Source organism: Myxine glutinosa, chromosome 13, assembly GCF_964187855.1.
Source record: "Myxine glutinosa chromosome 13, kmMyxGlut1.1, whole genome shotgun sequence".
Taxonomy (NCBI): Eukaryota; Metazoa; Chordata; class Myxini; order Myxiniformes; family Myxinidae; genus Myxine; species Myxine glutinosa.
In genome coordinates, this window is record NC_136273.1 from 92,546,845 (window position 1) to 92,559,827 (window position 12,983).

Genomic DNA, 12,983 nt, shown 5'->3' on the forward strand with positions numbered 1-12,983 from the left:
AATTTCCAATTACCATTTGAGTTTTGCCATCAAATTTTCATCAAAGCTTCATTATGACAATATGGAAAAGGCAAATTCATAATTTGGTCAAAAGGTCAAAGGTCACCATCACCTAAAAGCATCAATTTTTATCCAATTGACCTGAAATTTCCAATTACCATTTGAGTTTTGCCATCAAATTTTCATCAAAGCTTCATTATGACAATATGGAAAAGGCAAAGTAATAATTTGGTCAAAAGTTCAAAGGTCAGCATCACCTAAAAGCATCAATTTTCATCCAATTGACCTGAAATTTCCAATTACCATTTGAGTTTTGCCATCAAATTTTCATCAAAGCTTCATTATGACAATATGGAAAAGGCAAATTCATAATTTGGTCAAAAGGTCAAAGGTCACCATCACCTAAAAGCATCAATTTTCATCCAATTGACCTGAAATTTAAAGAATTTGCATATTGGGTCACTAAATTGGTTCACCAATCAAAAGCTAGCTGATTGTTTTATTTATATCAAAAGGTCAAAGGTCAAGGTTGCATAAAATCCCAAATTTTCACCAGATTGACCTGAAATTTGAAGAATTTTCATATTCGGTCATTTAATTGGTTCACTTTACAAAAGCTAAAAGCTGATATTTTTTTTTAGATCCAAAGCTCAAAGGTCAAGGCTGCATAAAATCATCAATTTTCATTTTGTATTTTTTTTTTTTTTTTACCGTTTTCATTATTTTTGGCCTATGGAAGAAGAAGACATCTGAATACAAACTGTTGGACAGGCTTTGTATTTTGAGATGCTTTCTAGTTCACGTTGCTTGCACGGTTATCACTCGTTATCACTCATTGGACATGCCGCTCCGTTTATCATAGGATCAGCAATGTCGTGAGACTCAAAACCTCCATAAATGGTCTGTAAGGACATCTACATACCCTATTGTCTTTCCCTTATCCTTCCACGTTGTCTTCTCTTTGTCCCCAAATTAGTTTTTATTAATATGTCCCCTCCCATCAACTTTATCCATTTTCCACAAGTAGATGACCCATCTCGCTTTTGACAGATGACATCCTCAATATCCATTTATGGCATTCAGAGCCCTCTCCACAATTTGCTGGGGTATTTCGTTCACTGCCACCCCCAAAGAACCCCAGCCCTTGATGACATATTATATTTTGTTCTTCCCGTCAGGACTGTTGTCCCCCTAAGCAGAATTTTGTGATCGATGCCTTACTTAGTGTAGATGATTGATCGCTGCCTTACTCCTTTTTCCACTTTATGTTGAAATGTCCTTCATCCAAGTGATAAGCGAGCAAGAGTTACAATTGTTCAACTGATATAAGAAAGTCAAGCTGGTCCCACACCTGGAAAAATGATATGCAATCCAGACAAATGTCACACATTCTTATTATGTAGCTTTTGCAAGATCCTGTACAAGGAGGCCGGATACCAAGGTCTGCTTGATACCTATCACAGGCATTTGGTGTTTTTCTTTTTTCATTTCCCTATTACCTTTCTTCTAGTCTCGCTTTGCCCAGGCTCTCATATTTATAGTCACAGCTTCCACTCCCCTCAACCCCCACCGCCAACCTCCCACCATCTACCCCCAAGTTTCACACGCTTTCCAGAAACTCAGAAACCCACAACTTATAACACTACTTGCACCTCAATTCTTTCATCCCACCTTGTTCTTGTCTGTGCCTCCCTGTGTCTGTTGCCATTCCACTCCCTGTGTCTGTTGTCCTCCCACTCCCTGTGTCTGTTGCCATTCCACTCCCTGTGTCTGTTGCCATTCCACTCCCTGTGTCTGTTGTCCTCCCACTCCCTGTATCTGTTGCCATTCCACTCCCTGTGTCTGTTGCCATTCCACTCCCTGTGTCTGTTGCCATCCCACTCCCTGTGTCTGTTGCCATTCCACTCCCTGTGTCTGTTGCCATTCCACTCCCTGTGTCTGTTGCCATTCCACTCCCTGTGTCTGTTGCCATTCCACTCCCTGTGTCTGTTGCCATTCCACTCCCTGTGTCTGTTGTCATCCCACTCCCTGTGTCTGTTGTCATCCCACTCCCTGTGTCTGTTGTCATCCCACTCCCTGTGTCTGTTGCCATTCCACTCCCTGTGTCTGTTGCCATCCCACTCCCTGTGTCTGTTGCCATTCCACTCCCTGTGTCTGTTGCCATTCCACTCCCTGTGTCTGTTGTCATCCCACTCCCTGTGTCTGTTGCCATTCCACTCCCTGTGTCTGTTGTCATCCCACTCCCTGTGTCTGTTGTCATCCCACTCCCTGTGTCTGTTGCCATTCCACTCCCTGTGTCTGTTGCCATTCCACTCCCTGTGTCTGTTGTCATCCCACTCCCTGTGTCTGTTGCCATCCCACTCCCTGTGTCTGTTGCCATTCCACTCCCTGTGTCTGTTGCCATTCCACTCCCTGTGTCTGTTGTCATCCCACTCCCTGTGTCTGTTGCCATTCCACTCCCTGTGTCTGTTGTCATCCCACTCCCTGTGTCTGTTGTCATCCCACTCCCTGTGTCTGTTGCCATTCCACTGCCTGTGTCTGTTGCCATTCCACTCCCTGTGTCTGTTGCCATTCCATTCCCTGTGTCTGTTGCCATTCCACTCCCTGTGTCTGTTGCCATTCCACTCCCTGTGTCTGTTGTCATCCCACTCCCTGTGTCTGTTGCCATCCCACTCCCTGTGTCTGTTGCCATTCCACTCCCTGTGCCTGTTGTCATCCCAATTCCTGTGCCTGTTGTCATCCCACTCCCTGTGTCTGTTGCCATCCCACTCCCTGTGTCTGTTGCCATTCCACTCCCTGTGCCTGTTGTCATCCCAATTCCTGTGCCTGTTGTCATCCCACTCCCTGTGTCTGTTGCCATCCCACTCCCTGTGTCTGTTGCCATTCCACTCCCTGTGCCTGTTGTCATCCCAATTCCTGTGCCTGTTGTCATCCCACTCCCTGCGTCTGTTGTCATCCCACTCCCTGCATCTGTTGTCATCCCACTCTCTATGTCCATGGTTTAGTGCTCATCCCACTTCAGTCTTTGAAATCCATTGTCACCTCTATTTCTTCCTGCCATCTCCGGCTCTTTTTGTTTTAGTGACCCCTTTTTCACCTTGCCACTCATTCTCATATGGTAGTGCTGTTATGGGATTTTAACCATATTTCTGCTTCATGCCTGTTAACCTGCCATCCTCAACTGTTTTAGTCTTCCATGAACCTTCACTTCTGCAGAATGAATGAATCGAATGATCGTTTTAAGGCCATTTTCCCCCGCTAGAGCGGGGGTTAGCCTTGCGGTCCCCATGACAATCATGGTTCCCTGTTTGAGGCAATGTTTTTACAGCCGGATGCCCTTCCTGACGCCAACCCTTGGTCGCCGCTTACGATGCGCAGGGATACGGTGTACCTATTCTAAATCGGGGTACACACCGTGATCATTTATCCCAGCAAGCTGGTACTCCATTTGCCGACCTCGGAAGGATGACAGGCTGAGTCAACCCCTCTGGCGTTAATTCAGCGATCGACCCGGATTCGAACCCAGGATCCTAGGATCCCAAGCCGGCACCCTAACCGCTAAGCCAACACCAGGCTGCATCTGCAGAAAGATTTTTAAAAATCGATGACTATCCTCTGGGAGACGTACACCTTCTTAACTACCGAGCATCATTATTAGATATGACCTGCTTTGGCAAAGTCATGAATACCAAACTGGTCACAAAGCCAAATGCCTGTTGGGGACATTTTTTTAACGCAACCACTCAAATGATCATGGCATGCAGTTGAGTATATATTGGTCACCACTTTGGGATGGCACTCCTGTACAGTCACGTGAAAAAGTAAGCACACCCCATGTAAAGTTTTGACTTTTTCAACATATTTCAACATACAGCTATTTGATCTTCATTTCAACAATATTGACAGATAAAGGTGATATAATATAACAAATATCATGAAACATTTACATTTTGTAGTCCATTGTATAATTTAAATAAACATGAATGCAAATTTCACATGTGGAAAACGTAAGTACACCCTTGGCTCTAATAGGTGGTATTGCCCCCTTTGGCAGAAACAACCTCAAGTAGGCGTTTCTTATAACTGTCTACCAGTCTCTGACATCGACTGGGAGAAATTTTTGCCCACTCCTCCATGCAGAATTCTTTCAGCTGTGCGATGTTTGAGGGGTTTCTTGCATGCACAGCTCGTTTCAAATCCCCCCACAACATCTCGATGGGATTTAGATCCGGGCTTTGACTTGGCCATTCCAGAACCCTCCATTTCTTTCTTTTCAGCCATTCCTTGGTGGATTTACTGGTATGTTTAGGGTCATTGTCATGTTGCAAGGTCCACCTTCGGTTGAGCTTCAACTTTCCGACAGATGGCCTCACATTATCCTCAAGCACCCTCTGGTACAATGAAGAATTAATTGTGGATTCTATGATGGTGAGCTGCCCAGGCCCTGATGCAGCAAAGCTGCCCCAAACCATAATATTTCCACCACCATGCTTTACAGTTGGTATCAGGTTCTTGTGGTCAAATGCTGTCTTTGGTTTTCGCCAAACATGTCTTCTGGTACTGTGGCCAAATCGCTCTACCTTTGACTCATCTGTCCAGAGCACATTGTACCAGAAGTGCTGGTCTTTGCCGAGGTGTTCATTGGCAAACTTTAGTCTTGCCCTGATGTTCTTTCTGGACAGCAAAGGTTTCCTCCTGGCACACCTCCCATGTAGATCAAATTTGTGCAGCCTCTTTCGAATGGTAGACTCGTGCACTTTGACATCAACAGTGGCAAGAGCTACCTGTAGGTCCCGTGATGACATTCTGGGGTTCTTAGAGACTTCTTTCAGCATCTTGCGGTCTGGTCTCGGGTTGAACTTGCTGGGGCGGCCTGGCCTGAACAAGTTGGCAGTTGTTTGGAATCTTCTCCACTTGTTGATGATCTTCCGGACAGTCGAATGATTTATTTCAAATTGTTTGGAGATCTTTTTAAATCCCTTCCCAGACTCGTAGGCATCTATAACCTTCTTTCTGAAGGCCTCAGAGAGCTCTTTTGATCTTGGCATGGTGACGCCGCACACTTCAACAACAAAGAGCAAACCAAACGAAATGTCTAAGGTTTAAATAAGACAGGTTCCTCCAAGATCCTCTCTAACGATGTTATAATCATTTGCACCTGAGCTGGTGCACCTGATTCTAATTTTAGGTATTTGAAGTAGTGATAAATGTAGGGGTGTACTTACTTTTTCCACATGCGAAATTTGCATTTATGTTCATTTAAATTATACAATGGACTACAAAATGTAAATGTTTCATGATATTTGTTATATTATATCACCTTTATCTATCAATATTGTTGAAATGAAGATCAAATAGCTGTATGTTGAAAAAGTCAAAACTTTACATGGGGTGTATTTACTTTTTCACATGACTGTATATCACCTCTTGACATGATGGAAGCTAAATTATTGGGTATCATTGACAATGCCATCAAAAGCCTTCAGCCTTTCACACGTTTCTCACCCGAACAGAGCGCACTCAGCTCCTCCTCCTCAATCTCAACCTCCTCCCCCTCCTCGTCAATCTCATGAAATTCAATCTTGAAAACACTCCTTTTTATTTGCAACACCTGTGGAATTACCACCAGGTGGACTTCCAATCACCCTATTGATTCCTATCGTCTTCTCAGGTCACTGATCATTGCCATCTTACAACACCTCACCCACACCTATCAACATGACCCATAATGATATTTATGAACTCTAATTAGTGTTTTTAATTTGTATATCCTATGTCCTCTTGCTTCTTTACATTCTATTTTCAGTGTTGTTTTTGCTCTTCATCATCGATCCTCAATTGTAGTAACTGATACCCCCTAAAACAACACACTGTCCACTCATTGGATGGTCACAGAACTCTTATTGCACCATATAATAAAACATTGCCCTGAGAAAATAATGCAGGGATTTGGGTCATCTTTCTATACTTCAGTGATAGTTAGTTGTGGAATATGAGGATTCAGACTTCCCTTCATACTTGAGACCTTATGACGCAAACCTGTAAATGGACATGAGACAGAGGCAAGACTGCAGTAAAAGTGTTAATAGGTATTCTAATGCCTCACTGAAGCTTGCATAAAGTTACACTACCCAAGCATATGACAAAAACAAAGTGTGGACCTCACCTCCAGAGAGCTTATTGAGACATTGGAGCTCGTCTCACTTCTCAGAGCCGCCAAGGTAGTCTCCTTTCTCTCAGTTGAGGAAGCTTTACCCAAAAAGCCCTGGAAAATGCTGTGCAAGTCGAAAGGATGATCCAGAGAGGTTCTTGCAAAGGGCTCAGCCGATGATGTAACAGGAGCCAAGGTGGATATTGCAAGGCCTGGCTCAAAACTAGGCTCCATAATTGGCCCCAACAAGATGCCTTGCGCGGCTAGATCCTGGGGTGAAGCCTTGAATTGGGCTGCAGAAGCTGCGGTGCCTCGTGGAAGTAGAACGTAATCACTCTCAAGTGCTCGTCGTTGGCCGGTTGTGAACCCCAGGTCGGATGCAATTTGCAGTTCGTTGCCAGCAAAGAGTCCTGTGGCTTTAGGCACAGAGGGCTCCAGTTCACCCCAGGGTCCTTCAACAAGTGCTATGCTGGCGCTTCCTCCCAGAGGAGCCATGTAATTCGGTGGTCCTAGAAGTTGGACATCTGGCATGAATCCAGCGGGTATAATCCCCCGGGTAGGGCTCCCTACCACCTCTGAGAAGTCCTTCTTGTCAAAGGCTTCATCAGCCAAGCACGAAAGCGTTGTCGAGGCAGTGGTCTTGCAAGCTGTTTGACGGCACGTGTTGATGTCTTTACGAAGCACTGCACAGAATGGGCCATGAGCTATTGCATTATGCACAAGAAATCAATTAATCATAACACCAAAAATAAGAGTTATTGTTTATTAACTCAAAACTTTGAGTTAGGGATGTAGGCCCAAGGACACCAGGGAACTAACAAAAATACATGATTCAGGAATTTCAAAAGTTTAGCAAAGTGTTGTTGCTGCTTCTCTGCACCAACTGATATTTAAATTGATATTAAGGAGCCATTTTCATTGGAAATCAAGTTTCATTTGATCCACAAAATACTAGTTTTATGGCATTCAGCCAATTTAACTCTTGCTCCCTAATAACGATAGTGCTGTCTTTTTGGCAGTACTGCAAAATAAGCCAAAATATATATATTTTTAAATCATCAGGTCTTGTGCTGGTGGCAATTTTTTTTTTCAAAGCAAGTGTCGAGGCTCATGTAAAAGAGGATCAACAGAGGTGCAGATGATAATGCAAAACAGGCCAACTAAAAAGAGCCAAACGACAATGGAGTAAACCGGGGAAACAGCTGGAGAAGAATGTACGGATGCACGACAGCACGAGGAAAGAGTCACAGGTGAAAGGTGAATGGTGTGTCAGTAGGTATAGGAAACCTCAGAGGCAGAAAAGAAAGAACACGAGGTGGCCATGGGTGGCAGAGTGGGTCATTTCCTGAAATAAAATACATTTTTCCAAGGAGATGACCGGTTTCTCATTTTCTCCAGATTATCGAAGAGGAATGGTCACTATTTTCTATATAACGCCATCTGCCTGGCAGGTGATTGAGGAACAGTCCTGCACATGGCGGAGTCACCTGAAAATTATACAATGCATTTTCCAGTGAGTGGAATGATTGATTTATAGACCAAGAACAGGATTAGTCCCAGTATGCTACCTTGACCGATGCCAACATCTCGAGGTAGAGCAAAAGAGAGAATGCCATCCAAAGCCACCTGCTGATTTGAAAGTGAACAGGAAATCTGATAGCCATTCAAGGAGGAGATACTGAATACCTTGAGCAGAAAGCAGGGCCATGTTGCCAGACAGTAATAAGTACGTTTGAGATAAACCAGTAAGATGGCCTTGACTTCTTATTTGACATCTGAAGACATTCAGACATTGTTGACGTAGAAGCAGCAACATGTTGAGGAGGGAAGGAGCAGCGAAGATGTGAATTAGCGATCATATTTTACAGAGTTTGAGAACAGATGTATGTTGATCTCTCCTGCAATGATCATTTCATTTCTATGATTCCACAAATGATGGTGAAACAAAAAATATTTGTAGGAATGAGATACTTAATAATCACAGACACACCAAAAAACTTAAAGTAACGTATAATGAGGTGTAATTGCAATTAATAAATTTAGATATTCCCCTATAATATCTATATCTATACAATATTATGCTTGTCAGTCTGTCATCACATATCGCGAGATAATGTAAGCTCTCGAGATTGTGAATTTAACGTTATTTCCTCGTTATTTAATTATATCATTGTGTTTATGCATCACAAAAAATATAATTAACTTAGGATAATTTATTAACACAATTAGGTTATTCACATTCAATTGACAGTGTCAATTGCACGGAATTTTCGAGGGACGACGTATCTCTTTTGGGAATTTCTGAACGGGAAGAAAGAGGTATGAGAGGACTGAGTGGGGATAGGAGGAGGTTGACGACAGGGGGGGTGTGGGGGAGGTGATTGAAGCCCTATGGTTGGAGGAGGGGCTGGGGAATTGGAATGAGGGAATTGAGGAATTGTGGTGGAGATGATTTGATTTGATCAAGCAACATTTTTTAGGGAGCACATAAAAAAAAAAAAAAAAACACCTTTAGAGGCCATTTTTCCCCGCAAGCGGGGGTTGGCCTTTTTCGGGAACCGTGGTAGTTGTTGTTTTTCGGTCCCCTTTTTGAAGCAATGTTTTACGGCCGGATGCCCTTCCTGACGCCAACCCTTTTTGCCGCCTTTAACGACAAGCAGGGAATTACCAGTGAACTGGTACTCAATTAGCCGACCTCGGAAGGATGACAGGCTGAGTCAACCCCCCTGGCGTTAATTCAGCGATCGACCGAGATTCGAACCCAGGATCCTAGGATCCTAAGCTGACACCCTAGCCGCTAGCCCAACACCAGGGAGCACATAGCAAGACAATATATAATTCCCATGATATATTTAACTGTTATTTGCATAACATTGTTTAAGCCACATTTTACATTACGTGGAATTTCCATGGATACCTGCTTGTTCCCTATGATATTCAATATTCAGGAGGAGGAGAATAATAATAATTCATCTTTCATTTTGCTTGTACATTGGTCTAACAATCGAAACTCATCTCTTTGAACACATAATGAAGACATCATATGAGGTCGTATTAGTATACTTATAGATCAACCATAAGGATATTAGGAAAAGATGGACAAATCGAGAAAGTATTTAGGATTTAAATATTGAATGCCAGCACCATGAGCCATGGGATCAGATGGGAATGCAAAAACAGACCATTCCAAAGCCTTTATGATCAAAGAGCAGTGGACTTCATTTTCGGTAGTTTGTTTTCATTCAAATGCTGAAAGATTGTCGAGTGTGGAGCAGCTCAATAACAGCATCCTGAAAGCTGGTTCTGCAAGTATGGAAGACGAAGAGAGATGGAGAAAGAGAGAGAGATCTATCTCAATCTGTGTGTGTGTGTGTGTGTGTGTGTGTGTGTGTGTGTATATATATATATATATATGGTGTTCAATCCCGAGTGGTGTTCAATCCCGCAAGCCGCCATTGCCCATGTGCTAATCTCGGAGAAGAAAGGCGTGTCTCCACCTCTTCATAGAGGGGAGGAGTGAGCCAACACCACTTGGCCAACCAGCACCGCGGTTAGCGACCCGGTAGGCGTGCCCTCGCAGCCGGCGGCTTGATTCCACCCCGAGTGATAAAAGCGACTGTAAGGGACTGCTTCACCAGATGACCTGGGAGATGAGATGGGAGATGAGCAAAGAGGTGACATACGAAAGGAGTGGTGAGATGCGAGACGCTCCAAGCCAAAGAGGAGAGGTACTCGGAAAGGAAACCAGCTTTGGAGAGACGCGCTGAAAGGAGGGAGACAGCTCCACCAGAAGGAGAGGAGCAGGTGTGCCCGAGCCAGCGCGTGACGTCTACAGCATCGGCAGCGGATACGCGACGAAGGGTTTTCCCGCCAAAAACCGCGAGGAATTGAGAGCTGCTGCCTCCGACCCTGCCTCCCTCTCCAGCAATCCACCTCAAGCCCTACCTGCCTGCAATATCCCCCGTGTAAGTGTGAACGTCGTCTGTCCTACTCGTTGTCTTGGGGTTAAGTAAAATGAATAGTATAAGCTAACGATGCACTGTGTGACTGCTTCTTCCATCCATTGCTGTAAATAATTTTGGTCGCTCTTTCTTTTTGCTTGTGTGTGTATAATAAATCTGTTCTTCCTCCGTACACTGTCTTCTTCTCTTTTCCTTCTCTTTCGGTCGCTTTAGAGGTTTCCCGATTGAATATCTGTGGGGCGATCTGGTCAACGTCGGGTGGAATCGGGTTCTAATCGGGGAGTAACTGTTCGGACGCGGTAATATCAACCGCTCGGCAAAATAACATCTAAACCGCGTCTGCAACAATTGGTTGTCAGGAGTTGGGATTCGGACCTGGGACTAAATTTGTTAGGCCCAAATTTTGGAACACCAATTGTGTTATTACAGTAACAATTGGTGTCGAGGAGTGAGATCGGACCCGAAGCGCGCTTAACGCGCTCAAAATTACAAGCTGCCGAAATTTATTTTGTTTTATAGAACCCGAATTTTGAGATCGCGCCATGGACAATCAAGGCGATCGGATGTCGGTGGGGGAGATAGACGGGTTAGGGGTAACCCAGGACTTAGGGGAAGAAAGGGAGGAGGAGAGCAATGAGGTGGTTGAGGGTGTATCAGGCGCGCAAAATGGCGCCTCGCACATGGCTGCGGCGGCCGCACCCGCTGCACAAGTGGGAGGGATGACCCAAATGCAGGCCCTCATGGAGCAATTTATGGTACAAATGCAGGCGTCCCTCAACCTGCAGAGTGAGCAAATGAGGGCTCAGAGTGAGCAAATGGGGGTAATGGGGAACCGGATGGATGCTCAGGGTGAGCGATTGGAGGGCCAAATGGGGGTAATGGGAAACCAAATGGGGGTAATGGGAAACCAAATGGGGGCAATGATGGACGAAAGGAGGGCTAACAGTGAGCGATTGTTAAACAAAATTGAAGCAACAATGAACGGAATGAGGGCCGATAGAGAGGCAAGGGAGCAGAGAGACAGAGACCGCAAGTTGGGCGAAAGGGTCCCAGGGTGCACAAGGAAGTAACGCGGGTCGAGAAGCGCCGGTTGAGCGAAGCGGAGGAAAGCACGGGTACAATGACGGGGGTAGAAATCGCGACACGGGGTTTGGAAAAGCCGGCGACCGCTGAGGTAGAGGAGGGTGTTTTATTAAAGCCAGCGGTCGCCGAGGTTAATAAAGAAAAAGCAGTGCTGGGAATTAAAATTGAAGAGATGACGGAGGTAGCCCGGGAATTGCAGGGAGAAATGGATTATGTACAAAGTCCCTGCTCACATCACGATGCTGTGCTTAACCCGAATGGAAGTTTGCAGGTTCGCGTGGAGAAAAGGATCCCCCAGGTGAGTCGTGCTGTATATTGTGCGGGTAGATTTTGCAGGAGGATGTTTAGCGACAAAAGAATTTTCGCGCGCTTGGGATCGAGGAAGCATCCGGGCATTGGTGAAGGGTCCCGTGTGAGTGGAAATGGCACGCGTGGGAGGAAAAAGTGTGCGTCGGCGAGTGGGTGTGTTATAAAGTGTGGGAGTGAAACCGAGTGCGAGCGAGAATGCACGTCGGGGTGTACGGAGTGTGACACGAATAGTGAGTTGGTGATGGCGCAGGTGCGAGAGGGCACATCGGAGCGCGAGTGTGAAACCGAGTGCGAGCGAGAATGCACGTCGGGGTGTACGGAGTGTTACACGAATAGTGAGTTGGTGATGGCGCAGGTGCGAGAGGGCACATCGGAGCGCGAGTATGAAACCGAGTGCGAGCGAGAATGCACGTCGGGGTGTACGGAGTGTGACACGAATAGTGAGTTGGTGATGGCGCAGGTGCGAGAGGGCACATCGGAGCGCGAGTGTGAAACTGAGTGCGAGCGAGAATGCACGTCGGGGTGTACGAAGTGTGACACGGAGAGTAAGGTGGTGGTGGAACGTGTGCGAGAAAGCACACCTGAATTGGTGGTAGCGCGGGTGTGGGAGAGCCCATGTGAGCACGTTAGTGGGTGGATGCAAGAGTGCACGCCCATGGTGAGTGTTACGGAGGACGTAACGGAGGAGAGGTGTGGACCAAAGTGTGCGCAAGAGTGTGCGCGAGAGGTGTGGTGTGTAACAGGGAGAGCGTTGGTGGAATGTACGGACGGCGTTGGAACGCCGGGTTTTGTGAGGGTGAAAGGGTAGCGTATGCTTGTGAGCATGCCGGTGAAGCATCGACGGTAACCGGGTTAGCGGTTAGGGCGACGGATAGCCGATGCGAGCACTCGGTGCGAGGGGTGCTTTGTTGGGTGCGAGGCCCGGCGCGGATCGATGCTGCGTCGCTTCTCTTCGAAGCGTCGTTGCCGATTCGGGCTTGGCCTCGCCCCGCACGGTCGAGTCCGGGCCTTGTAGGGCGAGGCGACCGGTCCGGTTCAAGGGCGAGTGGGAGGAAGCGGAACGGTGCCCCCTCGTGGGGACGGGGTTCCGACCGGGGGAGATTGAGCCATCGGGCCCGGGACCGCAAGGTGCCGCGCCGAGATGGTGCGTGGAATCTCGGCCCAACCAAACCACCTCCCTTGAACCGAAAGCCGGACGGATTCAACCTGCAGGCGACCAAACCACCCGAATTCATTGCTCGGCTTTACGAACCGAGTTTAATGATGTCACGACGCACCGAGGCTAGGATATAGCGGACTGTGATGATGATGGTAGTGATTTGATACGAAATTTATAATAGTGGGTAGAATTGGCAGTAAATGGAAAATTTTTGAATTGGTTGGAATTTGGACGAGCAAAATTGATAGTGGAGAGACCCCCGATGTGGTGGGATGGCAAATCCACCATCCCTCACACCAAAGGGGGGGGGGGGGGCAAA

General features: G+C 46.2%; 1 protein-coding gene across 1 annotated transcript in view; it reads right to left on the reverse strand.

The window, feature by feature from the left end:
- LOC137438406 (adhesion G protein-coupled receptor B3-like) overlaps positions 1 to 12,983 on the reverse strand; it is a 413,438-nt gene that overhangs the window by 12,875 nt on the left and 387,580 nt on the right. The window contains 1 exon segment of the mRNA XM_078767712.1: positions 6,167 to 6,834. Coding sequence (XP_078623838.1) covers positions 6,167 to 6,834 — 668 coding nt within the window.